A 27,203-nucleotide genomic window follows, 5' to 3' on the forward strand; every position below is an offset into this window, starting at 1 on the left:
GGCAGGAGAATGTTTCGGACCAAAGCCCTTCATCACCAAAAGTCCTTCAGGCTTTTGCCCAAAACGTCGATTCTCCCGCTGCTCAGATGCTGCCTGACCTGCTGTGCTTTTCCAGCACCACACTCTCAACGCTGATTGCCAGTATCTGTTATTCTGTATATAAACCACCCCGAACCCCTCGATTAGATTCCAGTCTGTAACTCCCTCCCGGGGTATCTGTTATACTGTATATAAGCCACACCGTAACCACACGGTCCGTCTCAGGGTAACCACACATGCCCATGTGAATCTCGAAGATCAAACCAAGTGAAATCTGTTTTACAGAACCAGCTTGGGCCCAGCTGAGTTCCTGATGTGGATCCGTGTTCACACTGAAATGCTCCAGGGAAGCACCTCATTTGATGAAGGGCGCTATGTAAATGAAAGTTGTTTAATGAGGAGGCTCGTGTGGAGCAGAAGCAGTGTTTCTGCTGACAACAGTGTCTCTATGAACACTTCTGTTCACTACCATTCGTGTCTCCTTCCCTCTCCCCCCCCTCTCCACTATCCTGCTCTCCCCTCCCAACCTCTCTCCCTGTCTCTCTCTCTCCCTCTCTTCCCCCCCACCCCCCCTTGTAGGTCTGATTTCAGAATCGGCGGGCAAAGTTCTGCAGGAGTGAGTGAGCGATGGTAATGGGCAGGCCAATCTCCCTCCTCAAACCCTGCAGCCTAGAAACAGCCTCTGAGCAGCGTGTCAGAGGGAGGCCCACTGCACTGAGTCCAGAAACCTGCAGGGGGTGATGGTGTCACTGCGTCAGTACAGTCGCGAGGGACAGAGTATGGAAAACGCAGACAAAAACCAACACACGTTCAAATGATTGGACAGGCTGTATCATCCAAAGAAAAACTCAGAATGACAGAGGAATATCACCGGGATTATCCGTCAGAAACACTGGGCCAGCGAGGGCCTGGAGGCTGCAGGGTCCACCAAACTAAACCAGAAGGGCTGCTCTTTACTCTGTATCTAACCCCGTGCTGTCCCTGTCCTGGGAATGTTTGAGGGAGGGGAATGTGAGACGGAGGGAGTGTGAGGGGAGGGGAGTGTGAGGGGAGGGGTGTGTGAGGGAAGGGAGTGTGAGAGGGAGGGTGTTTTGAGGGGGGAGGGTAGGGAGTGGGGGTGAGGGAAGGAGTGAGGGAGGGCTGTTGTGAGGGAGGAGGGTGTGAGGGGGCTGAGTGAAGGGGATGTGAGGGAGGACGGGGTGAGGGAGAAGGGGGTGAGGGAGAGTGTGAGGTAGGATTGTGTGAGGGAGGGGTTTGTGAGGGAGGGTTGGGTGAGGGAGGAGGATGTAAGGGAGGGTTGGGTGAGGGAGGGTGTTTGTGGGAGGGGGGAGGGTGTGTGAGGGAGGGTGTTTGTGGGAGGGGGTGGGAGGGAGGAGGGTGTGTGAGGGGTGAGGGAAGGGTATGTGAGGGAGGAGGGTGTGTGAGGGAGGGTATGTGAGGGAGGAGGGTGTGTGAGGGAGGGGGTGAGGGAGGGTGTGTGAGGGAGGGAGTTGAGGAGGGTGGTGAGAGGGTGTGAGGGAGTGTGTGAGGGAGGGGGGTGAGGGAGGGTGTGTGAGGGAGGGGGTGGGGGAGAGGGGGTGAGGGAGGGGGGTGAGGGAGTGTGTGAGGGAGGGGGATGGGGGAGAGGGTGTGAGGGAGTGTGTGAGGGAGGGGGGTGGGGAGAGGGTGTGAGGGAGTGTGTGAGGGAGGGGATCAGTGATTGTGGAGCTGTCCTGGTACTAACCCTCTGTCCTGTGTATGTGCTGGGACAGTCTGGTTGCTCCCACAGCCCAGCAGACCCTGAGTGACCCTGACCACCAGCAGCTCCCAGCTTCACATCTGACAATCCCAGCAGAGCCATCACCCTCCTACTGACTGAACAGTATCGAGCTGGGACTTGCCACCCTCGCACCCACCTCCTGCACGCCCTCCTGGTGGGGGGTGGGGATCTGCAAAGTCCAGAGTCAGTCACTGAGTTGATGGGCCTTATGGCCTCCAGCTGCCGGACTATTCCTGTGGGAGAGAGAACACGGGCAAGAACGAAGGAATCAGTCAGAGAGAGAGAGAGAGAGAGGGAGGGAGGGAAGGATTCAGGATCAAACACTTCAACAAAACTCGGTCACCAGGATGGAGAGAGTGATTTGATAATTACAGAATTTATTGTCAACTCGGAAACAGCCCCAAACGTACCCAGCAAGAGCCCACAAACAGCAATGAGGTCATGAGCAGATCATTCTCCAGTTGGTCACATCAGACAAGAGGTTAACATTATTTAGGAAACAAAACACATCTCCCTCCCCCACGTAACCCCTCAGCACTGACCCTCCGACAGTGCGGCACTCCGTCAGCACTGACCCTCCGACAATGCCCACTCCCTCAGCACTGACCCTCCGACAGTGCGGCACTCCCTCAGCACTGACCCTCCGACAGTGCGGCACTCCCTCAGCACTGACCCTGCGACAGTGCGGCACTCCCTCAGCACTGACCCTGTGACAGTGCGGCACTCCCTCAGCACTGACCCTGCGACAGTGCGGCACTCCCTCAGCACTGACCCTCCTACAGTGCCCACTCCCTCAGCACTGACCCTCCGACAGTGTGGCACTCCCTCAGCACTGACCCTCCGACAGTGCCCACTCCCTCAGCACGGACCCTCTGACAGTGCCCACTCCCTCAGCACGGACCCTCTGACAGTGCCCACTCCCTCAGCACTGACCCTCCGACAATGCGGCACTCCCTCAGCACTGACCCTGTGACAGTGCGGCACTCCCTCAGCACTGACCCTGTGACAGTGCGGCACTCCCTCAGCACTGACCCTGTGACAGTGCGGCACTCCCTCAGCACTGACGCTGCGACAGTGCGGCACTCCCTCAGCACTGACCCTCCGACAATGTGGCACTCCCTCAGCACTGACCCTCCCAAAGTGCGGCACTCCCTCAGCACTGACCCTCCGACAGTGCCCACTCCCTCAGCACTGACCCTCCCACAGTGCCCACTCCCTCAGCACTGACCCTCCGACAATGTGGCACTCCCTCAGCACTGACCCTCCCACAGTGCTGTACGTTTGTTTATTGTGCAGTAAGAGTCTGGGTATCGGCTGCAGCCCATGGGGTGAGGCTGGAACCTTTAACATTGTGTGAGTTGTTGATGGAATCCTGTCTGCTGACCCCTGCTCTCTGAGATGCTGCTGGGTCTGGTCCTGGGCTGTATCCTGCAGAATCCCGTGTTGTGGCAGAGAGAGTGGATCATCTCCTGATCTCGTTGGTCTGCTCTCTGTCTGAGGAGTCAGTATCGGAATTCTCACTCCCCGTCACATTCTCCCAGTTCTCCTTCCTCTGCTCCCTCTCCTGCTTGTTTAGCCGGATTGCCCGTTTCCTGATCACAGACATTGGGAAGGAGACAAGAAAATAAATCAGCAGCTGGATTGGACGGGAAACACTTTTACTATCGTGTTTTAATAACTTCTCACCCCAACAGTCCATCATCAGGATAGAGAGATAGTGAGGGTCACAGACAGAGAGTGTAAGTAAGTCAGGGAGACAGACACCGAGACCAGGAGAACAGCAGGACACCAATCAGCATTGACCCTTCAAAAGGTGGTTTGTTTCAATGAGATCAGCTGCCATTCCTCTAATCCCCATTCCTCAGGGAGTAGAGTCCCGATCTGTTTGTAACCAGAATCCCTCCATAGCAGGGAGCATCCTCGCGGACCTTCCCTCTATTACCCACCCACCCAATGAAATATCTTTCCTTAAATAAGGGGCCAAACCTGCTCACGGTCCTCCTGATGTGGTCTCACCAGCACCTTGTACAGCTGCAGTCAGACTTCCCTAACCTTATTCTCCAATTAGAGGGCAGCACGGTGGCACAGTGGTTAGCACTGCTGCCTCACAGCGCCTGAGACCCGGGTTCAATTCCCGACTCAGGCAACTGACTGTGTGGAGTTTGCATGTTCTCCCCGTGTCTGCGTGGGTTTCCTCCGGGTGCTCCGGTTTCCTCCCACAGTCCAAAGATGTGCGGGTCAGGTGAATTGGCCATGCTAAATTGCCCGAAGTGTTAGGTAAGGGGTAAATGTAGGGGTATGGGTGGGTTGTGCTTCGGCGGGTCGGTGTGGACTTGTTGGGCCGAAGGGCCTGTTTCCACACTGTAAGTAATCTAATCTAAACTCCCAACAATCCATGACCCTTCCCAATTACCTGCTGCCCCTATGTTTTGTGTCCAGGTCCCTCGGTACCTTTGTGATCCAGCTTTCTGTAGTTCCTCTCCACTTACGTAGCACCCTGTTGTTTTATTTTCCCTTCCAAAGTGAACAACTTCAATTTTCTCACTTCCAGCTCCATTTGCCAACTCCCTGCCCACCTTCTTATCGAGTGAACCCTTTGCTTTGGCTGAAAGCTGCTGGTGGTTGGTCTCATCGAGGTGTGAAGGCACAGATTGGGATAAACTTCCACAAAATGTTGGGAATTACATGAAGCTGAGAGCGAATTAACGGGATGGTTCAGCCCTGAGGGAACCCATCGATCATCTCACGGATACCCCATACAACGGTGGGTATGTTGTTGGAGGGGACTCCGAGATAGGATTTCTGTACATTTGGGACTGATTAGGGTTGGGCTGAATGGCTTTGTGTGAGGGAGATAGTGTCTCACTAACTTGAGTATTTTTTGGAGGATATGACCAAAAGGATTGAGGAGTACAGAGCAGGAGATGTTGTTTACATGGACACTGACAAGGTTCTGCACGGTAGAGTAATTAATAAAGCCAGATCATATGGGATTCAGGATTAGCTTGCCAATTGAATACAAAATGGACTGACAGTAGGAGACAGAGGGTGGTGGTGGAGTTTCTTTTCAGACGAGAGGCCTGTGACCAGCAATGTTCCACAGGGATTGGTGCTGGGTCCACTTTTGTTCATCATTTATATAAATGATATAGATGAGAATATAGGAGGCATGGTTAGTAATTTTGCAGATGATACCAAAGTTGGTGGTAAATTCAAGTGAAGAAGGTTATCTGCGGTTACAAAGGGATCTTAATTAATTAGGTCAATGGACTGAGGAGTAACAGGTGGAATTTAATTCAGATAAATACGAGGTATTGCAATTTGGAAAAACGAACCAGGCCGTAACTTATCCAGTTAATCATAATAATAAACTGATACAGGGCCCTGGGGAGTGTTGTAGAACAGAGAGGCCCAGGGGTTCAGGTACATAATTCTTTGAAATTTGCATCACATACAGACAGGAGAAAGTGAGGACTGCAGATGCTGGAGATCAGAGCTGAAAATGTGTTGCTGGTTAAAGCGCAGCAGGTCAGGCAGCATCCACGGAACAGGAGATTCGATGTTTCGGGCATAATCCCTTCTTCAGGAATGAGTAAAGTGTGCCCAGCAGGCTAAGATAAAAGGTAGGGAGGAGGGACTTGGGGGAGGGGCGTTGGAGATGCAATAGGTGGAAGGAGGTTAAGGTGAGGGTGATAGGCCAGAGTGGGGTGGGGGCAGAGAGGTCAGGAAGAAGATTACAGGTTAGGAGGGTGGTGCTGAGTTCGAGGGATTTGACTGAGACAAGGTGGGGGGAGGGGAAATGAGGAAACTGGAGAAATCTGAGTTCATCCCTTGTGGTTGGAGGGTTCCCAGGCGGAAGATGAGGCGCTCTTCCTCCAACCGTCATGTTGTTATGGTCTGGCGATGGAGGAGTCCAAGGACCTGCATGTTGGAGGGGTGGGGCTCAAGGGCGGAGGAGCAGGAAGTGGAGGAGATGCGGTGGAGGGCATCGTCGATCACGTCTGGGGGGAATCTGCGGTCCTTGAAGAAGGAGGCCATCTGGGCTGTGCGGTATTGGAACGGGTCCTCCTGGGAGCAGATGCGGCGGAGACGAAGGAATTGGGAATATGGGATGGCGTTTTTACAGGGGGCAGGGTGGGAGGAGGTGTAGTCCAGGTAGCTGTGGGAGTCAGTCGGTTTATAGTAAATATCTGTGTTGATTTGATCGCCCGAGATAGAAATGGAGAGGTCTAGGAAGGGGAGGGAGGAGTCTGAGACAGTCCAGGTAAATTTGAGGTCGGGGTAGAAGGTGTTAGTAAAGTGAATGAACTGTTCAACCAAGACAGAACCTCACTGGTCCTCACCTACCACCCCACCAACCTCCGTATACAACGTATCATCCACCGTCATTTCCGCCACCTCCAAACGGACCCCACCACCAGGGATATATTTCGCTCCCCTCCCCTATCAGCGTTCCGAAAAGACCACTCCCTTCGTGACTCCCTCGTCAGGTCCACACCCCCCACCAACCCAACCTCCACTCCCGGCACCTTCCCCTGCAACCGCAGGAAATGCAAAACTTGCGCCCACACCTCCTCCCTAACTTCTCTCCAAGGCCCCAAGAGATCCTTCCATATCCGCCACAAATTCACCTGCACCTCCACACACATCATTTACTGCATCCGCTGCACCCGATGTGGCCTCCTCTATATTGGGGAGACAGGCCGCCTACTTGCTGAACGTTTTAGAGAACACCTCTGGGACACCCGAACCAACCAACCCAACCACCCCGTGGCTCAACACTTCAACTCCCCCTCCCACTCCACCGAAGACATGCAGGTCCTTGGACTCCTCCATCGCCAGACCATAGCAACACGACGGCTGGAGGAAGAGCGCCTCATCTTCCGCCTGGGAACCCTCCAACCACAAGGGATGAACTCAGATTTCTCCAGTTTCCTCATTTCCCCTCCCCCCACCTTGTCTCAGTCGATTCCCTCGAACTCAGCACCGCCCTCCTAACCTGCAATCCTCTTCCTGACCTCTCCGCCCCCACCCCACTCCGGCCTATCACCCTCACTTTGACCTCCTTCCACCTATCACATTTCCAATGCCCCTCCCCCAAGTCCCTCCTCCCTACCTTTTATCTCAGCCGGCTGGACACACTTTCCTCATTCCTGAAGAAGGGATTATGCCCGAAACGTCGAATCTCCTGCTCCTTGGATGCTGCCTGACCTGCCGCGCTTTTCCAGCAACACATTTTCATCACATACAGACAGGGTGGTTAAAAAACGGCATTTAGCACATTTGTGTACCTTGGTCCGACCTTTGAGTATAGGAGCTGGGACATCATGTCAAGGTTATACAGTTCTGGCCGCCCTACTATAGGAAGGATGTTATTAAATTAGAGAGGGTTCAGAAAAGATTTCCCAGGATGTTGCTGGGCCTAGAGGGTTTGAGTTCGGTTCAGACTGTTTTCCCTGGAGTGTCGGAGGCTGAGGGGTGACCTTAAACAGGTTTATAAAATCATCAGGGATGGGGATAAGATGAATGACAAGGCTCTTTTCTGGAAGGTGGGGGAGTTCAACATTGGGGGGCACATTTTTAAGAGGAGCAAAATTTAAAAGGGACCTGAGGGGCAACTTTTTCCACACGGAGGGTGGTCTGGAGAGAATGCTGAATGAACTGCCAGAGGAAGTGGTAGATGCAGTTACAGTAACAACATTTAAGAGACATTTGGGCAGATACATGAATAGGAAAGGTTTAGACCATAAGACAGATCATAAGACATAGGAGTGGAAGTAAGGCCATTCGGCCCCTCGAGTCCACTCCGCCATTCAATCATGGCTGATGGGCATTCAACTCCACTTACCCGCATTCTCCCCATAGCCCTTAATTCCTCGAGACATATAAGAATTCCTTGAGACATATAGGCATTTAGAAGGATATAGGCCAGGAGCAGGCAGGTGGGACCAGTTTAGTTTGGGAATATTGGTTGGCATGGACAGGATGGGCTGAAGGGTCTGTTTCTGTACTGTATGACTGTGTGACTACGGAGCTTTCAAGTCAGAATTTATATGTGAGCAAAGTGCTGTTTAAATTGCTGATGAATCTTTGTCTGATTTATCACATTCCAAAGAAGAGTTGACTTTAGAGAAGGCCATTCAGATGGTGAATGGAGTAGAAGCCGATAAACATCACAGCAAAGGGAGAAGACCCAGTGATCTGCAGAATTTATCTGTAAGGCAATAGGACCTTCCTAAAAGATATGCTGAAGTAGGAGTCAGTTACTCACACAAAGATATTAGATTGCTGTCAAAGCCTACAATAGAAGAGGTAACTAATGTATTCCTCAAAGAAATTGGTGACCCATTTATTCATTTTGTATGGAGTGACAGATGTCAATAGGCATCTCATTAAGTTTGATTCAGGGTTGTGTGTCGCTGTATAATTATACACATGGAGCATATGGTCAGGCAGAGAAAACCAACATTATCACCCACATCATGAGACTACACACTCCAGCAGCTTTAACTCTGTCCATTCAAGGTCTGTAACTCCAGGGCTGTCAGAGAGTAGAGAATGGAGAATGTACCTCAATCTTACTCCAGCCCCAAACCCAACTGTCACATCCAACAGTACAGAACACCTTGGGGTAATGACCAATCGATCAGCAGGAAGGCAACAGCTGGTCATTGAACAGGAGCTAAGGAAATGCTCGTTATTGAACAACCTGCTGTTGACCAGTTGGTCACGGTATGAGGCACAGGAGCTTCGTTTGGATTTCCAGACTTATGGTCAAACTCAGCAAGAAGGAAGAATCCATTGGGATGAACGATTTTGACATAAAAGCATTGCTTCACACAGTCAAAATCTCCGAACATCTATAGTTTGAATCCAGTAAAACTGAGGAGAGTTCAAATGGCAACATGCAAATGGTGAGAGAGAGGGACAGGGTGTGAGAGAGGGACAGGGTGAGAGAGAGGGACAGGGTGAGAGAGAGGGACAGGGTGAGAGAGAGGGGTGTGAGAGAGGGACAGGGTGAGAGAGAGGGGTATGAGAGAGGGACAGGGTGAGAGAGGGACAGGGTGAGAGAGAGGGACAGGGTGAGAGAGAGGGGTGTGAGAGAGAGGGGTGTGAGAGAGAGGGGTGTGAGAGAGGGACAGGGTGAGAGAGGGACAGGGTGAGAGAGAGGGACAGGGTGAGAGAGAGGGACAGGGTGAGAGAGAGGGACAGGGTGAGAGAGAGGGGTGTGAGAGAGGGACAGGGTGAGAGAGAGAGGTGTGAGAGAGGGACAGGGTGAGAGAGGGACAGGGTGAGAGAGGGACAGGGTGAGAGAGAGGGGTGTGAGAGAGAGGGGTGTGAGAGAGGGACAGGGTGAGAGAGGGACAGGGTGAGAGAGAGGGGTGTGAGAGAGAGGGGTGTGAGAGAGGGACAGGGTGAGAGAGGGACAGGGTGAGAGAGAGGGGGATGTGAGAGAGGGACAGGGTGAGAGAGAGGGACAGGGTGTGAGAGAGGGACAGGGTGTGAGAGAGGGACAGGGTGTGAGAGAGGGCGAGAGAGACAGACAGGGTGTGTGTGAGAGAGTGAGGGGATGAGAGAGACAGTGAGAGAGAGAAAGAAGTGAAACTCAGTTCAGCTCTTTGATCAAATTTTAAACTCAAGTTGTCCAAAGGGTAACATGGCCTAGTGACATGGCATCATAATGGTGGGTTAGAATTTGTCTAGATTAGATTAGGATCCCTACAGTGTGGAAACAGGCCCTTTGGCCCAACCAGTCCACACCAACCCTCCAAAGAGTAACCCACCCAGACCTATTTCCCTCTGACTAATGCACCTAACACTATGGACAATTTAGCATGGCCAACTCACCTAATCTGCACATCTTTGGACTGTGGGAGGAAACTGGATCACCCGAAGGAAACCCACGCAGACACGGGGAGAACGTGCAAACTCCACACAGACAGGTGCCCGAGGCTAGAATCGAACCTGGGACCCTGGCGCTGTGAGGCAGCAGTGCTAACCACTGAGTCACCGTGTAGTCCCCAGCCAGAGGTTGGGCCAGAGGTTCATGAAGAACGTTTCATTTCTTCATTTTCCGAAGAGGAATCTTCAGGATCAGCGACAGAGATGCTGCAGAACGTTCAGTTACTGAAAATGTAAAAATGTCACTTTGCCAGTAAAGCCACCTGGGGGTCTGGGGTCTGACTGAGTCACAGGACCCAGAGCAGCTTGATGTCCTGCAGCAGACTCAGAGTAAAGATGAGCTCACAGACTGGAACAACAGAGATCCACAGACTCAGGCATAGTCTCCAGGCAATACCTGACAACGGAGGGCCGGGATACTGTAAATCAGAAAACAGCGGATTCAGAAGGGGAATTCCTGTGAATAATGCTCCCCTCCTGAGGACGCTGTGAGGAAACTTCCTGGTTTAACAGGAACTGTGAAGTGAGCCAGTGCAGAGAGACCCTGCAGGGCTTCAGAGAGAATCAAGGTCACACCCAACAACTGAGACTGAGAGGACGGGGAAATGATTGATACATCTCACCAAAACAGGGGATAATGTTGGAGTGCTGTCTGCCTGATGAAACAAGGTGTGAACAACAGGAAGCTGCTCGTGGGGATGGCAGAGGAGAAGGGGAAGGTACTGAAAGAGTTCAGACTGAAAACAGTGTTCAACATCACCCAATCCCACACAGGCAGAAGGAACTGGGCTGAGTTCAGCAGAGAATGGCCCAAAATCTGTCCAGATAGACCGGGGATCTGAGAGCTTCAAACACTCCCAGTAACAATACCCCTAGGAACAATACTCGGAATTACAATATTCCGAGTAACAATATTCCGAGTAACAATATTCCGAGTAACAATGCTCCCATTAACGAAGCCATTCTTACAGACCATTCTGTGTAAACATGGAATAAACGACATCCTGTAAACAGGGGGAACCTGCTCTCATTGGACAACCCAAATGGTTTTACCCTGATCAGACACACACTGAGACCCTGTAGGACCCTCCGACAGTGCCCACTCCCTCAGCACTGACTCTCCCACAGTGCCCACTCCCTCAACACTGACCCTCCGATAATGCCCACTCCCTCAGCCCTGACCCTCCGACAGTGCGGCACTCCCTCAGCACTGACCCTCCAACAGTGTCCACTCCCTCAGCGCTGACCCTCCGACAGTGCCCACTCCCTCAGCACTGACACTCGGACAGTGCCCACTCCCTCAGCACTGACCCTCGGACAGTGCCCACTCCCTCAGCACTGACCCATGTAGAATGTGGGTGTGGGTGGAGACGGGAGGTGACCACAGACAGAAGCAACAGCTGGATCCGATCCTGGGTAATGCCTGACGGTTTCTGGTTTCCCAGCCGAGGATTGAGTGTCTGAATTTAATTAAAAACCTTCTGTAATCTTCGAAGCCTTTCTTCATCCGCCACTTGCTGCTCTTCAGTCCGAGAGATTCCTCAGGGAGAGCTGCTCCGACCTGACAGAGAGATCAGAACCGGTCACAGGCAGGTCCCCTCAGGGTTCCATCCCTGTCCCCATCCTGGTCCCTGTTACCATCCCTGTCCCCATCCTGATCCATGTCCCCAATCCCTGCCCTCATCTCGATCCCTCTACCCATCCCTGTCCCCATCCTGATCCCTGTCCCCATCCCCATCCCCATTCCTGTGCCTGTCCCCATCCCGATCCCTGTCCCCATCCCTCTCCCCATCGCGATCCAAGTCCCCATCCCGATCCCTGGCCCCATCCTGATACCTGGCCCCATCCCGATCCCTGGCCCCATCCCGATCCCTGGCCCCATCCTGACCTGTCCCCATCCCTGTCCACATCCCCATCCCTGTCCCCATCCCGATCCCTGTCCCCATCCTGACCTGTCCCCATCCCTGTCCACATCCCCATCCCTGTCCCCATCCCGATCCCTGTCCCCATCCCGATCCCTGGCCCCAACCTGATCCCTGACCCCATCCTGATCCCTGTCCCCATCCCGATCCCTGGCCCCATCCCTGTCCCCATCCCAATCCCTGGCCCCATCCCAATCCAGCCCCCACCTGGACCTGGGATCCCCGCCCAGCCTCTCACGGCTCCACAAGGATAAGGGAATGATTGGCTGCTCCCGGAATAGGAGCAGCAGAGAAATATCCCGGTGGGATGGATTTGGACGGGGATTTACAGAAACCCGGCTGTGATTCCCTGGATTGTGGGAGCTGCAGTGGGAGTCTGTCTCAGGGATGGAAAGGGTCAGTGGGTGTGGGGGAGTCCCAGAGGCCGGGATCGGTGAGAGGGTCAGGGGGCAAGGTCAGAAACCGTCTCCGGGAGAGGGAGAGGAGGGAGAGAGGGTGAGGGGGTTGGGGGGGGAGAGAGAGGGTGAAGGGGGAGGGAGAGAGAGTGGGTGGGGGGGAGAGAGAGTGGGGGGGAGGGAGAGAGAGAAGGTGGGGGTTGGGGGGAGAGAGAGTGGGAGGGGGGAGGGAGAGAGAGAGGGTGGGGGTGTGGGGGGGAGAGAGAGTGGGAGGGGGGAGGGAGAGAGAGAGGGTGGGGGTGTGGGGGGGAGAGAGAGTGGGGGGGAGGGAGAGAGAGAGGGTGGGGGGAGAGAGAGTGGGGGGGAGGGACAGAGAGAGGGTGGAGGGGAGAGAGCGTGTGGGGGTGAGGGAGAGAGAGAGGGTGGGGGGGAGAGAGAGTGGGAGAGGGGGGGAGGGAGGAAGACAGTGTCTCTCCCCTGAAGTGAATCTCAGTGGCTATTTCCCTCGAGAACCGTGAGCCCCAGGATGGTCTGACAGCCTTCCCACCCCTCACTCGTTGACATTTGGCCCCCACCCCGTCAGGTGCAGCTCCCCAGTGGAGGGGGAGCGGGGTGAGGGAGGGAGAGGGCAGTAGTTCGAGGAGCTAATGGGGACTCACAGTGCTGACCTCCGGCTGGACCTGAGAGCTGACTCCTGTCCTGGGGCAGCTTCCCCCCGGACCCCGGGATTCCTCTGACCATCGCTCTGAAACACACACACAGGGGTCACTCGGACCCGCAATCCGTCACCGTCACCACCCACAAACCCCTCACCACAACAGACCACCCCTTCCCAACACTGACCCTCAGACAGTGCTACACTCCCTCAGCGCTGACCCTCCGACAGTGTGGCACTCCCTCAGCACTGACCCTCCGACAGTGCGGCACTCCCTCAGCACTGACCCTCTGACACTGTGGCACTCCCTCAGCACTGACCCTCCCACAGTGCGGCACTCCCTCAGCGCTGACCCTGCGACAGTGCGGCACTCCCTCAGCGCTGACCCTCCGACAGTGCGGCACTCCCTCAGCGCTGACCCTCCGACAGTGCGGCACTCCCTCAGCGCTGACCCTCCGACAGTGCGGCACTCCCTCAGCGCTGACCCTCCGACAGTGCGGCACTCCCTCAGCGCTGACCCTGCGACAGTGCGGCACTCCCTCAGCGCTGACCCTGCGACAGTGCGGCACTCCCTCAGCGCTGACCCTGCGACAGTGCGGCACTCCCTCAGCACTGACCCTGCGACTGCAGAATTATATAATTTCAAAATGGAGTGTGGTGATACTCACGATCGGATGATTCCTGTTTATTGTCCCGGATCCTGAGCTCTGGAATCTGGTTGCAGACGGAGAAAAAGTATTTTATTGTCAATGAGGGGCCTTCCCTGTGTCAGAGCTGAGTGTGAAGCCTGGTGTTCAGTCTGTGTGGGGTGGGGGGGAGGGAGTCCGAGGCCTGCTCTTCGATGGAGGTGGCAGGCAGCTCCTGTCCCCTCCCACACTGGCCTGTCTACCCATGGCACCAGGGTCAGCCCCAGGGTCACTGCCCCAGACTAAATCACACCAACCTCACACTCAGCTCCTGCTCCAGGAACAACACACACCTAGCGCCACGCCCCATCACTGGGAAAGGCTGCTCAGTGGGTGTGTTAATGAGCATGAGTGTGTCAGAGTGTCAGTGAATGAGTGTGTATCTGCATGTGTGAGTGTGAGTGAGTGTGAGTGTGTGTGTGAGTGAGTGTGAGTGTGAGTGTGTGTGTGAGTGAGTGAGTGTGAGTGTGAGTGAGTGTGAGTGAGTGAGTGTGAGTGAATGTGTGTGTATCTGTATGAGTGAGTGTGAGTGAGTGAGTGTGAGTGAATGTGTGTGAGTGTGTGTGTGTGTGAGTGAGTGAGTGTGAGTGTGTGTGAGAGTGTGAGAGTGTGTGTGAGTGAGTGTGTGTATGAGTGAGTGTGAGTGTGTGAGTGTGAGTGAGTGTGAGTGTGAGTGAGTGTGAGTGAATGTGTGTGTGTGTATCTGCATGAGTGAGTGTGAGTGAATGTGTGTGTGTATCTGTATGAGTGAGTGTGAGTGTGAGAGTGTGTGTGTGAGAGTGAGTGAGTGTGAGTGAATGTGAGTGAGTGTGAGTGAGTGTGTGTGTGAGTGTGAGTGAGTGTGAGTGAGTGTGTGTGTGAGTGAGTGTGAGTGAGTGTGTGTGTGAGTGTGTTTCTGTGCCCGTGTGGGTCTTTCCTGAAGCTGGGGGGGGTGGGGTTTGATGTTGGGGTTTGATGTTGGGGTTTGATGTTGGGGTTTGATGTTGGGGTGGTTTGGGAAGGGCCTGGGTTGGGTTTCCTGGTGGAGAGTGGGCCCCGGGCCCAGAGTGTGACCCTCAGCCTGGCCCCGAGGGAGGTGGGGAGGGGGAAAGGAGACGGACGGGGAATAAGAGCATTTCCAGAAGGTTCTGGAGGGTTCCGTCCGGCACTGAGTGATTTCAAATTGGGAACGACTCACCTCGCGGGAAACTCTGGGAGACAGATCATCCACATCCAGAGGCTGGAACCAAACCAGGAAGGAAGGAGATCATCAACCACGTATCCCAAACACAGTGACCCCGGGCTGACCCCGATATCCCAGACTGACCCCGATATCCCAGACAGACCCCAATATCCCAGACTGACCCCAGGCTGACCCCGATATCCCAGACTGACCCCAATATCCCAGACGGACCCCAGACTGACCCCAATATCCCAGACTGATCCCAGGTTGACCCCAATATACCAGACTGACCCCAGGCTGACCCCAATATCCCAGACTGACCCCAGGCTGACCCCAATATCCCAGACTGACCCCGATATCACAGACTGACCCCGATATCCCAGACTGACCCCAATGTACCAGACGGACCCCAGGCTGATCCCAATATCCCAGACTGATCCCGGGATGACACTGATATCCCAGACTGACCCCAAAATACCAGATTGACCCTGATATCCCAGACTGACCCCTGACTAACCCCAGGCTGACCCCAATATCCTGGAATGACCCCAGGCTGACCCCTGGCTGACCCCTAGCTGACCCTGGGCTGACACCTGACATTGCAGAGAGAGGTGTTGCCTGTGTCTAGCTGGTAGTTACCAAGCCCCCTGAGGGGGGTCTGGCCCTCTTCAGTTGGCCCTGGAGGGTCAGTAGGTGTTCCTCCTGTCGGAATAGTTCAAACTGCAGCTCATCACATCGCTCGCCCTGTTCCTGGATCATCTTCCGATAGGTATCGTTCTGCTGCACCACCTGGCTGTGTAACCTGTGTAAATCCTCTCGAGACCGCAGTGCCTACAGTGGGACAGCACGGGGTTAGATACAGAGTACAGCTCCCTCTACACTGTCCCCCCATCAAACACCCCCAGGGACAGGGACAGCATGGGGTTAGATACAGAGTACAGCTCCCTCTACACTGTCCCCCCATCAAACACCCCCAGGACTGGGGCAGCACGGGGTTAGACACAGAGTACAGCTCCCTCTACACTGTCCCCCCATCAAACACCCCCAGGGACAGGGACAGCACGGGGTTAGATACAGAGTACAGCTCCCTCTACACTGTCCCCCATCAAACACCCCCAGGACTGGGGCAGCACGGGGTTAGACACAGAGTACAGCTCCCTCTACACTGTCCCCCCATCAAACACTCCCAGGGACAGGGACAGCATGGGGTTAGATACAGAGTACAGCTCCCTCTACACTGTCCCCCCTTCAAACACTCCCAGGGACAGGGACAGCACGGGGTTAGATACAGAGTACAGCTCCCTCTACACTGTCCCCATCAAACACTCCCAGGGACAGCACGGGGTTAGATACAGAGTATAGCTTTTTCTACATTATCTCTATCAAACACGAGCACCTTGATGATAATTAGACTGGGAATGGAAGGGAGTGTCTCTGAGGATTAGTCCCATCAGGATCTGTCACCCTGCAGAATTCCTACCCTTGGGAACACTCTGCTGTAAGTCTCCTCCCCATCCTCCTTACACACTCATCGCTGTGTGGCCAGGTGGTGCTCTAACTCCATTTACAACTTGCTGATGACACCATCGCACGGTGGGGTAGGTCCCCAACAATGACACAGCAGAGCACAGGCAAGTGACAGAGTTCTCGATGGCATAGTGCAAAGACAGCAATCTCTCCCTTCATCTCAACAAACTGGTCATGGACTTCAGGAAGTGGAGTGAGGGGACATGGCTCTGTCTGTCTCACTGGTGCTGAGCTGCGGGTGGGTCAGAGTGGCATGTTCCCAGGAGTAAATATTACCCACAGTCTGTCCTGCTCCATCCATGTCAACGTTACAGTCAAAAAAACACTCCAACATCTCTGCTCCCTCAGGTGGCTAAAAAAATTCAGCATCTCCACAACGGCTCTTCCCTATTTGTATGAATACACCACAGAAAGCATCCTATCCAGATGTATCACAGCTTAGTATGGGGAGAAAGTGAGGACTGCAGATGCTGGAGATCAGAGCTGAAAATGTGTTGCTGGAAAAGCGCAGCAGGTCAGGCAGCGTCCAAGGAACAGGAAATTCGACTTTTTGGGCATAAGCCCTTCATCAGGAATTCCTGGGAATTCATCAGGAATTACTGGGGGTCATGAGTTCAAGGTGAGAGGGAAATTGTTTTGGGGAGATACACATGGAAAGGTCTGTGCAGGGGGTGGTTGGTGCCTGGGACACATTGCCAGCAGAGGGGGTAGAGGTGGGCACGATGATGTCATTGAAGGTGTACCTGGACAGATACAGACATGGGCAGAGGGACACAGACCCTTATAAAATAGGTGACAGGTTTAGACAGAGGATCTGGATTTGGGCAGGCTTGAAGGGCCGAATGGCCTGTTCCTGTGCTGGAATTTCCTTTGTTCTCTGTCTACAGCCAATCTCATCAAAGACCCCTCCCACCCCAGTTATACTCTCTCCTGTCGGGGCAGAAGATACAAAAGTTTGAAAACATTTATCAACAGATTGAAGAACAGCTTCTTCCCCACTATTGTCAGACCAATGAACAAACCGCTCAGATATTCGAGATGATCTCTCTCTGCACCTTCTCTGTAGCTGTAACACTATATTCTGCATTCTGTTTTATGACCCTGATGTACTTGTGTAAGGTATGATGTGTCTAGTTATCACACGGAACAATACTTTTCACTGTAACTCAGGACATGTCACAATAATAAACCAAATAAAATTAAATCCATTTCCTCACAGTTCCCTGTTTGCGACTGTGTGAGATTTTCTCAGAGCATGTTACTGCTTAAAGTTTAATACGCAATAAAAACAGAAAGATCTACAGATATTGGAAATCAGAAACACAAACTGAAATTGCTGGAAAAGCTCAGCAGGTCTGGCAGCATCTGTGGAGAGAAATCAGGGTTAACCAACTTTTCCTCAAAACCCAGAAACATTATCTCTGATTTCTCTCCACAGTTGCTGCCAGACCTGCTGAGTTTTTCCAGCAATGTCTGTTCTTGCTACAGTTGAAAGATTGTTGTCTTCCTTCAGTTACCTGATCTCTCTCTGTCGCCACTTCCTGCATTTGTTTCAGTGTTGCCTCAATGCGAGCTCTGTACATCTGGGAATCCTTCTGCAGAGTCACACACCGCATCTCAAACAGCTCCTTCTCTTCCAGGTACTTCAGACAGACAGACAGACAGAGAGACAGAGAGAGAGAGCCTGGGTTATGAAGCAGCACTGTCTGCTGGCAATCTGATCCCTGGAATGTTCTGCCCACTCGAAGCAGGTTAACATCAGGAGGGAGCCATTTCTGAGACCAGTTTTGTGAAACTCTGGGGCAGTGAGGCATCACACTGACACCAGTCTCCAAACTTCATGCAGCACCAGCAGGAGGCAGTACTGAGAAGGAAAGGGTTACCTGCTGGGGGAGGTGAGGAGTGGGCGTTGGTTATGGTCAGTACCTTGTTTTGTGACCCCTGTCTGTAGTTTAATATCTGTCTGAAATGGATGAAAGTCCAGTAAATGGTCCCGTTTCACAGTAACTGCTTCACGTTGGTTTGTTGGTGAGGTAACCTGACCAGACTGATCGACTGGGGGATCTGCACTGGGGCTGGGGAAATTAATTCCCAAAACCTGGGAGGCCAGTGTTTTAAAATCTATTCAATGACCTCATCAGCTCCTTCCCACTGTAAGGGGAGGGGAGGGGGGAGAGGGCACAGCCAGGACTCGGGGTGTGGGGGGAGGTGAGGGTGGGGGTGACCTTTAATCCAGGCTGACCTTCCAGCATCACACTGAGTGAAGGGAACCTGCTGGCTCTGGGATTACATGTGACTCCAGTCCCATAGAAACATAAGAGACAAAATGCTGGAAAATCTCAGCAGGTCTGCCAGCATCTGTAAGGAGAGAAAAGAGTTGACGTTTCGAGTCTAACTGACCCTTTGTTAAAGCTTAGACTCAAAACGTCAGGCTCTTTTCTCTCCTTACAGATGCTGCCAGACCTGCTGAGATTTTCCAGCATTTTCTCTTCTGGTTTCAGATTCCAGCATCCGCAGTAATTTGCTTTTACCCTTAGAAACATGACTGAACTCCAAGCTAGTCACTCGGTCAGACCAAACCTCCTTCCTCTGGTCCAGGAGGGCGCCATCTTTTCTGGAGCAATGGGGCACAACCAGAAAATGTTGGTCCAGGTAGTGACAGAGATATCCTGAGAATGTCGTTAAATACAGACCTTATCCCGCAGTTCTTCCACATCCCGCAGTCCTTTGTGGAGATTGTAAATAGTATTGACCAGGTCTTGATGTTCCTCCAGTGCTGTCCTTCGGTCATCTTCCAGGATCTGAATGTACATCTTGTTTTTATCCACCTTGTCAACCTTCACATCAAATAAATGCAGATTCCGTTACTCATTCCCGTAAACTCACTGCGATACGGAGAGTAAGTGAGTTAATGGAATGAATTACAATGCAGTTGGATACACTCAAAACACAATGGAGCCTGTTTAAATGGACCCTCACAAATGAAGGAGACCCAAAATAACTGGCACGATAAACTCTACAAGGAGCACTTTCAACTCACAATGTCATTTTCACATCGAAACTTTATTAAATTCAGGGGGTTCAATCTGTTGCACTTCTGCTGTTCACTGAATCAGGGTCATCCCTCTGGGTCTGTGGTTTAGTCACAGAGACGTGCAGGACGGAGACAGACCCTTCGGTCCAACCCGTCCATGCCGACCAGATATCCCAACCCAATCTAGTCCCACCTGCCAGCACCCGGCCCATATCCCTCCAAACCCTTCCTATTCATATACCCATCCAGATGCCTCTTAAATGTTGCAATTGTACCAGCCTCCACCACATCCTCTGGCAGCTCATTCCATACATGTACCACCCTCTGTGTGAAAAAGTTGCCCCTTAGGTCTCTTTTATATCTTTCCCCTCTCACCCTAAACCTATGCCCTCTAGTTCTGGACTCCCTGACCCCAGGGAAAAGACTTTGCCTATTTACCCTATCCATGACCCTCATAATTTTATAAACCTCTATAAGGTCACCCCTCAGCCTCCAACGCTCCAGGGTCACCCCTCAGCAGTGAACAAGATGTTGTGGAGTTTTGGATCGGGGACTAGGATTTGTGGATGGGCTATTTTTTACCCATGGTGCACTCTGCTCGAGAAATCGCTGTCTTTCTGGGAGTAAATGTTTGCACGTTCTCCTCTCAGTCACTGAAATGTTCCGCAGAATGAGGAAGGAGTCCACCATGTCAGCCATCTGCACAACTCACTGCCACAGCCAGCACTCATGGCCCCCAGGACAGGAGACTCTCCAACACTGTGTTCACTCTGATAACCCCCCCCACACCCCCAACCCACCCCACCCCCCAACCTCCCGCCACCTTCCCACAGAACAACACAAACTCAGGCAATTCAACACATCATCCATTCCTTTCCTCAGTGTCTCCGAGTCCTGCTCTGCTGGGAATCAGTTTGGGAAGGGGAGACAATAGACAATAGGTGCAGGAGTAGGCCATTCTGCCCTTCGAGCCTGCAATACCATTCAATATGATCATGGCTGATCATTCCTAATTAGTATCCTCTTCCATAACCCTTGGTCCCACTATCCTTGAGAACTCTATCCAACTCTTTCTTAAATGAATCCAGAGACTGGGCCTCCACTGTCCTCTGGGGCAGAGCATTCCACACAGCCACCACTCTCTGGGTGAAGAAGTTTCTGCTCATCTCTGTCCTAAATAGTCTACCCCGTATTTTTAAGCTGTGTCCTCTGGTTCGGCACTCACCCATCAGCGGAAACATGTTTCCTGCTGCCAGAGTGTCCAATCCTTTAATAATCTTATATGTCTCAATCATATCCCCTCTCAGTCTTCTAAACTCAAGGGTATACAAGCCCAGTCGCTTCAGTCTTTCAGTGTAAGGTAATCCCTCCATTCCAGGAATTGACCTCGTGAACCTACGCTGCACTCCCTCAATAGCCAGAATGTCTTCACTCAAATTTGGAGACCAGAACTGCACACAGTACTCCAGGTGTGGTCTCACCAGGGCCCTGTACAGCTGCAGAAGCACCTGTTTCCTTCTATACTCAATCCCTCTTGTTTTGAAGGCCAGCATGCTATTAGCCTTCTTCACTACCTGCTGTACCTGCATGGTTACCTTCATTGACTGGTGTACAAGAACACCCAGATCTCTCTGTACTGCCCCTTTACCTAACTTGACTCCATTGAGGTAGTAATCTGCCTTCCTGTTCTTGCCACCAAAGTGGATAACCATACATTTATCCACATTAAACTGCATCTGCCATGCATCTGCCCACTCACCTAGCCTGTCCAGGTCACCCTGTATTCTCCTAACATCCTCTTCACATTTCCCCCTGCCACCCAGCTTTGTATCATCAGTAAATTTGCTAATGTTATTACTAATACAAGCCTCACTAACAGGAACAGGGAGGGAATATCCATCTGGGACAAGACACTCAGTGGGGCTCAGCGAGAGTGTCGTGTACAGCTCCAGACACCACATGATGGGAAAGATGGGGGTGCTCTGGAGAGAGTGGTTTATCAGAATGGTTCCAGGTATGAAGAGAGATTGAAGAGATTGGGACTGTTCTCCCTGGAGACTGAGAGGAGATTGAATAGAGATTTTCAGAGTCACGGAGTAGGGAGCAGATCGGGAGAAACTGTTCCCACTCACAAAAGAGTAAAGACCTAGAGTGGGTGTGAGGAAGAACCCTTTTGTACCCAGTGCGTGGTTGGGGTCTGGAATGGACAGCCTGGGAATGTGGGGGAGGCATCAGGGAAGGGTTTGGAGAGAGATAGTGTGCAGGGCTCTGGGGGAAAGGCAGCAGATTGGCGCTGGGTAAGGAGGCTGGTTGAATGAGCTGGAACAGAGACGATGGTCCGAATCACCTTCACCGTCCGGGGATTCTGGGATAGCAGGAGCAATCCTCATTGCAGTTCCTTCCCAGTGACTCCAACTTTGAGCTGGATTTTGGTGAGAGATCAGGATAGTATTTCACAATTGCTAGCACAGACCCGTTGGGCTGAATAGCCTCAATCAGTGGGCAGGATGAATCCAACCAAAGTCGTGACACACACAAAACCAGCAACAATGTGCATTACTATAGCACCTTTGTAGCAGTGACCTGTTCCAAGGTGTTTCACAGGAGCATTATCAAACAATGTGTCTTACCAGGTCATGGAGGGGGGGATGGGGGGTGGGGATGGGGGATGGGGGATGGGGATGGGGGTGGGTGGGGGATGGGGGATGGGGGATGGGGGGTGGGGATGGGGGATGGGGGGTGGGGATGGGGGGGGGGGATGGGGGGTGGGGGATGGGGGTGGGGGATGGGGTGGGGGAAGGGGTTGGGGATGGGGGATGGGGGCTGGGGGTGGGGGTGGGGGTGGGTGGGGGATGGGGGATGGGGGATGGGGGATGAGGGATGGGGGATGAGGGATGAGGGATGTGGGATGAGGGATGAGGGATGAGGGATGAGGGATGAGGGATGAGGGATGAGGGATGAGGGATGAGGGATGAGGGATGAGGGATGAGGGATGAGGGATGTGGGATGAGGGATGTGGGATGAGGGATGAGGGATGAGGGATGAGGGATGGGGATGGGGATAGGGGATGGGGGATGGGGGATGGGGATGGGGGATGGGGGATGGGGATAGGGGATGGGGATAGGGGATGGGGGATGGGGGATGGGGATGGGGGATAGGGATGGGGGATGAGGGATGGGGGATGAGGGATGGGGATGGGGGATGGGGGATGAGGGATGGGGATGGGGATGGGGATGGGGGATGGGGATGGGGGATGGGGGATGGGGGATGGGGGATGGGGGATGAGGGATGGGGATGGGGGATGGGGATGGGGGATGGGGGATGGGGGATGAGGGATGGGGATGGGGATGGGGGTGGGGGATGGGGGTGGGGGATGAGGGATGGGGGATGGGGATGGGGGTGGGGGATGGGGGATGGGGGATGAGGGATGAGGGATGAGGGATGAGGGATGGGGGTGGGGGATGGGGGATGGGGGATGGGGGTGGGGGGTGGGGGTGGGGGATGGGGGATGGGGGATGGGGGTGGGGGATGGGGGATGGGGGATGGGGGATGGGGGTGGGTGGGAGATGGGAGTGGGTGAGTGGGGGTCAGTGTTTCTGGCGGTTTGCATTCACAGCACGTGCTGGGCCAGCATTAACTCTCCATCCGGCTGTGACCAGACACCGCGCCAAGGATTTGAGCAGCATCTCAAAGGACAGGGCTCCGGAGGGAATCCCTGAGCTCCGGCCCCCAGGGGCTGAGAGGAGTTACCCAGCGATGGGGGAGGGACGGGAATCAGGGGAGGCTTAAAGGACCAGACTGGAGGCTGGAGTGAATCGCAGAGACACAGAGAGGGAGGAACATGGAGGGAATTGGAAACCAGGGCGAGGGTTTTTAAATCAAGGGTTTGCTGGACTGGGAGGTAGTGTCGAGTCAGCTGGGAGCGGGCTGGGGGAGCAGGACTCAGTCAGGAGCTGGGCAGAGGGTCTTCGGGTGAGCTGAGGTTCATGGAGGGCACCTCTGACCTCTGGAGGGAATAAATGAGGAGAGGAAGGCAGTCACTCCAGGCCCAATGATGGAGTGTTTCTCCTGGCTGGGTCAGACCCTCCTGGAGGACCATCACAGGAACAGCCGCAGCCAATGGGTACCTTCTGGGGAGGGGCCAGTTCCTGCAGCTTGGCCTTGAGCAGGTCGTTCTCTCGCTGAAGTTCCCAGATCACTTCCTGCGTCGGTCTCTGCTCCATGGCGTGTTTCAGCTTCATGGTGTGGGTCCGCTCGACCTTATAACCATCCTCAGCCAACATCAGGTTGTGCTTCAGTCTCTCAATCTGCAGCAGAGTCAGGATCACAGAGTACACACCTCAACACGCAACTCCGACAGCACAGAGCCCCCAACACCGACAGCACAGAGCCCCCCAACACCGACAGCACAGAGCGCCCCCAACACTGACAGCACAGAGCCACCTCAACACAGAGCACAGAGCCCCCCCAACACTGACAGCACAGAGCCCCCCACTGGGAAACACTCACCTTTACATAGACTGGGCCCAATGCCAGCATATAGGAAGACCATCATTGGGATTGTGAACAGTTGGAGTGAATGGGAAAGGGTTTAGATCCGTTGGGATTGTGGACGGTGGGAGGGAATGGGAAAGGGTTTGGATCCATTGGGATTGTGGGAGTGAATGGGAAAGGGTTTGGGTCCATTGGGATTGTGGACGGTGGGAGGGAATGGGAAAGGGTTTGGATCCATTGGGATTGTGGACGGTGGGAGGGAATGGGAAAAGGGTTTGGATCCATTGGGATTGTGGACGGTGGGAGGGAATGGGAAAGGGTTTGGATCCATTGGGATTGTGGACGGTGGGAGGGAATGGGAAAAGGGTTTGGGTCCATTGGGATTGTGGACGGTGGGAGGGAATGGGAAAGGGTTTGGGTCCATTGGGATTGTGGACGGTGGGAGGGAATGGGAAAAGGGTTTGGGTCCATTGGGATTGTGGACGGTGGGAGGGAATGGGAAAGGGTTTGGGTCCATTGGGATTGTGGACGGTGGGAGGGAATGGGAAAAGGGTTTGGGTCCATTGGGATTGTGGACAGTGGGAGGGAATGGGAAAGGGTTTGGGTCCATTGGGATTGTGGACAGTGGGAGGGAATGGGAAAGGGTTTGTTGCTTCAGAATTGTGCGGTGGTTTTCATTGAAGGGGGGGATTTGAGAGATGTTCTGGTGTTGGAGAGGGGTCCTGAGGCAGGGGAATGTGTACAGGCTTGTGAAGGATTGGGATGAATGGAGATCACAGCTGCATTCCAAGGTAATGAACCCACCTCCAGCTGCAGGTCGCGGTTCCTCATCAGCGCGGTATTCTTTTCCTCGCTCTGGATTGCAAAGTCCTTGGCCCATTTGTAATTCTCCTCCTTGCAGGTCTTCAGCTCCTCGCTGTAATTGTTACGTTCTTCCCTCACCTTCCAGAACCGTTCCTGGTATTTCTGCAGCTCGCTCAGTTTGACCTGGAGCTGTTTGATGTGATGGTCTTTCTGGGTCAGATCGGTGGTCAGTTCCTGCAGCTGTTTGTGACAGCGGAGAGCTACTTGTTGTTGTTTCTGCACCTCCGCCATCAGTAACTGGGTCAGGCTCGACTCTCCACCCGCATCTGACCAAACACAGACAGACCCACCTGAGTCTGATAGCCTCCAGCACCATCCTGCACATTAACCCAGACCATTTCCATCTCCCAGTGTCCCTGTCGGAGCTGGGAGCTGGGAGCAGGGAGCTGGGAATCCAACTCTCTCCCAGCTGCCACTTTCTGGTGAAGTGAACCGTTATGGTGAGAGTCACCGGGCGGTCGACTGTGGGAGGCAGCACACTGATGTTGCTGCTGGCCTCAACGGACGTCAAAGCCAATTAAAACAGCCAAGGGATCATCGTCAGGGACATCCCGGGCCCAATTCACAATCAGCTGGAGAGTGGTTAGTGTTTCACGGTGAGGAAAATACAATTGACATTGTGCACAGGAAGGTCCCAGCATCAACAATAAATTAAGCGCAACACATGGAGGAAGAAATTCACAGGATATCAGGGAGATCTTCCCAGCCTTGCTCCGACAGTGCGGCACTCCCTCAGCACTGACCCTCCGACAGTGCCCACTCCCTCAGCACTGACCCTCCGACAGTGTGGCACTCCCTTGGCACTGACCCTCCGACAGTGCAGCACTCCCTCAGCACGACCCTCGACAGTGCCCACTCCCTCAGCACTGACCCTCCGACAGTGTGGCACTCCCTTGGCACTGACCCTCCGACAGTGCCCACTCCCTCAGCACTGACCCTCCGACAGTGTGGCACTCCCTTGGCACTGACCCTCCGACAGTGCAGCACTCCCTCAGCACGACCCTCGACAGTGCGGCACTCCCTCAGCACTGACCCTCCGACAGTGCGGCACTCCCTCTGCACTGACCCTCCGACAGTGCCCACTCCCTCAGCACTGACCCTCCGACAGTGCCCACTCCCTCAGCACTGACCCTCCGACAGTGCCCACTCCCTCAGCACTGACCTTCTGATAGTGCGGCACTCCCTCAGCACTGACCTTTCGACAGTGCGGCACTCCCTCAGCACTGACCCTCTGACAGTGCGGCACTCCCTCTGCACTGACCCTCCGACAGTGCGGCACTCCCTCAGCACTGACCCTCTGACAGTGCCCACACCCACAGCACTGACCCTCCGACATGTGGCACTCCCTCAGCACTGACCTTTTGACAGTGCGGTACTCCCTCAGCACTGACCCTCTGACAGTGTGGCACTCCCTCAGCACTGGTACTGTGTCAGGGGGAGTTGGGAGTGGGTGATCCTTGGTTGGGAGTGAGCTGTTGCTGAGGTGATGTTGAACGCTGTTCGGATGGAGCAGGTGCTCGGTGCTGCTGTTGTTGTGAGGTTCAGCTCTTACCCAGGATGACGGAGAAGGTCCGTGTGGGTTCCTGCCCGGTGATGCGGAGGTAAAGCTCTGGGTAGTACAACTCCAAACTCTCCAGAAATGCAATGTGGCCTTTGCAGCCTGTCCTCTGGAGAATATCCAGCAGCATCCCTGTAAAGACAGCACAGGGCAGATGGTCACTCACCCAGGGCACGGAGATGGCACACCCCCCACTCTCAGCCTGAAGATATCGTCGTGCTGGATTTGTTAAAGAAAGCCCAAAAGTCGGCAATTAACTTGATAGAAACTGACTGCACTGACCCACCCGGGCTCTCTCTGACACAGAAATGTAACTGCAGGAAGAAAGGGTCAACTCATTGTCAGTCAGCCAGGAGAAAACATCCCACACACACCCACACACACACCCACATACACACCCACACACACACACCCACATACACAGACACACACACCCACACACACACCCACACACACAGACACACACACACATACACAGACACACACACACACACATACACACCCACATACACACCCACATACACAGACACACACACACCCACATACACAGACACACACACACACCCACACACACACCCACATACACAGACACACCCACATACACCCACATACACTGACACACCCACATACACCCACATACACTGACACACACACACACCCACCCACACACATCCACATACACAGACACATACACACCCACACACACACCCACACCCACATACACACCCACATACACAGACACATACACAGACACACACACACCCACACACACACCCACATACACAGACACATTCACACACAAGCACGCACACACACTGACACACAGACACACAGAGACACACACATTCACACACACAGACACACACACTGACACACACACACAGACACATTCACACACACAGACACATTCACACACACACAGACACATTCACACACACAGACACATTCACACACACACAGACACATTCACACACGCACATACAGACACACACGTACACACACATACACACAGACACACACACACACAGACACATTCACACACACACACACAGACACATTCACACACACACACACACACGGACAGACACACTTACACAGACACAGACACACACACAGACACACATACACTCACACAGACACACACACAGACACACTTACATATACAGACACACACACTCTCTCACACTCAGACACACAGACACACAC

The 27,203-nt window shown here is 53.6% G+C and overlaps 1 protein-coding gene across 5 annotated transcripts in view; it reads right to left on the minus strand.

The window, feature by feature from the left end:
- Positions 1-2,171: 2,171 nt before the first annotated feature.
- Positions 2,172-27,203, minus strand: part of card9 (caspase recruitment domain family, member 9) — a 32,555-nt gene continuing 7,523 nt past the window's right edge. Inside the window, exons 3-13 of one of the 5 annotated variants that reach the window (XM_060841625.1) lie at positions 25,992-26,129; positions 24,380-24,705; positions 23,209-23,388; positions 18,741-18,884; positions 17,565-17,690; positions 15,160-15,351; positions 14,536-14,577; positions 13,341-13,386; positions 12,686-12,762; positions 11,179-11,261; positions 2,172-3,390 (exon numbers count right to left, since the gene is read on the minus strand). In XM_060841625.1, coding sequence (XP_060697608.1) covers positions 3,261-3,390; positions 11,179-11,261; positions 12,686-12,762; positions 13,341-13,386; positions 14,536-14,577; positions 15,160-15,351; positions 17,565-17,690; positions 18,741-18,884; positions 23,209-23,388; positions 24,380-24,705; positions 25,992-26,129 — 1,484 coding nt within the window. In that variant the 3' untranslated portion in view covers positions 2,172-3,260. The other 4 variants (XM_060841624.1, XM_060841626.1, XM_060841622.1 and 1 more) reach the window with 4 other exon arrangements.

Source organism: Hemiscyllium ocellatum, chromosome 21 (genome assembly GCF_020745735.1).
Source record: "Hemiscyllium ocellatum isolate sHemOce1 chromosome 21, sHemOce1.pat.X.cur, whole genome shotgun sequence".
In the NCBI taxonomy this organism is placed as follows: domain Eukaryota; kingdom Metazoa; phylum Chordata; class Chondrichthyes; order Orectolobiformes; family Hemiscylliidae; genus Hemiscyllium; species Hemiscyllium ocellatum.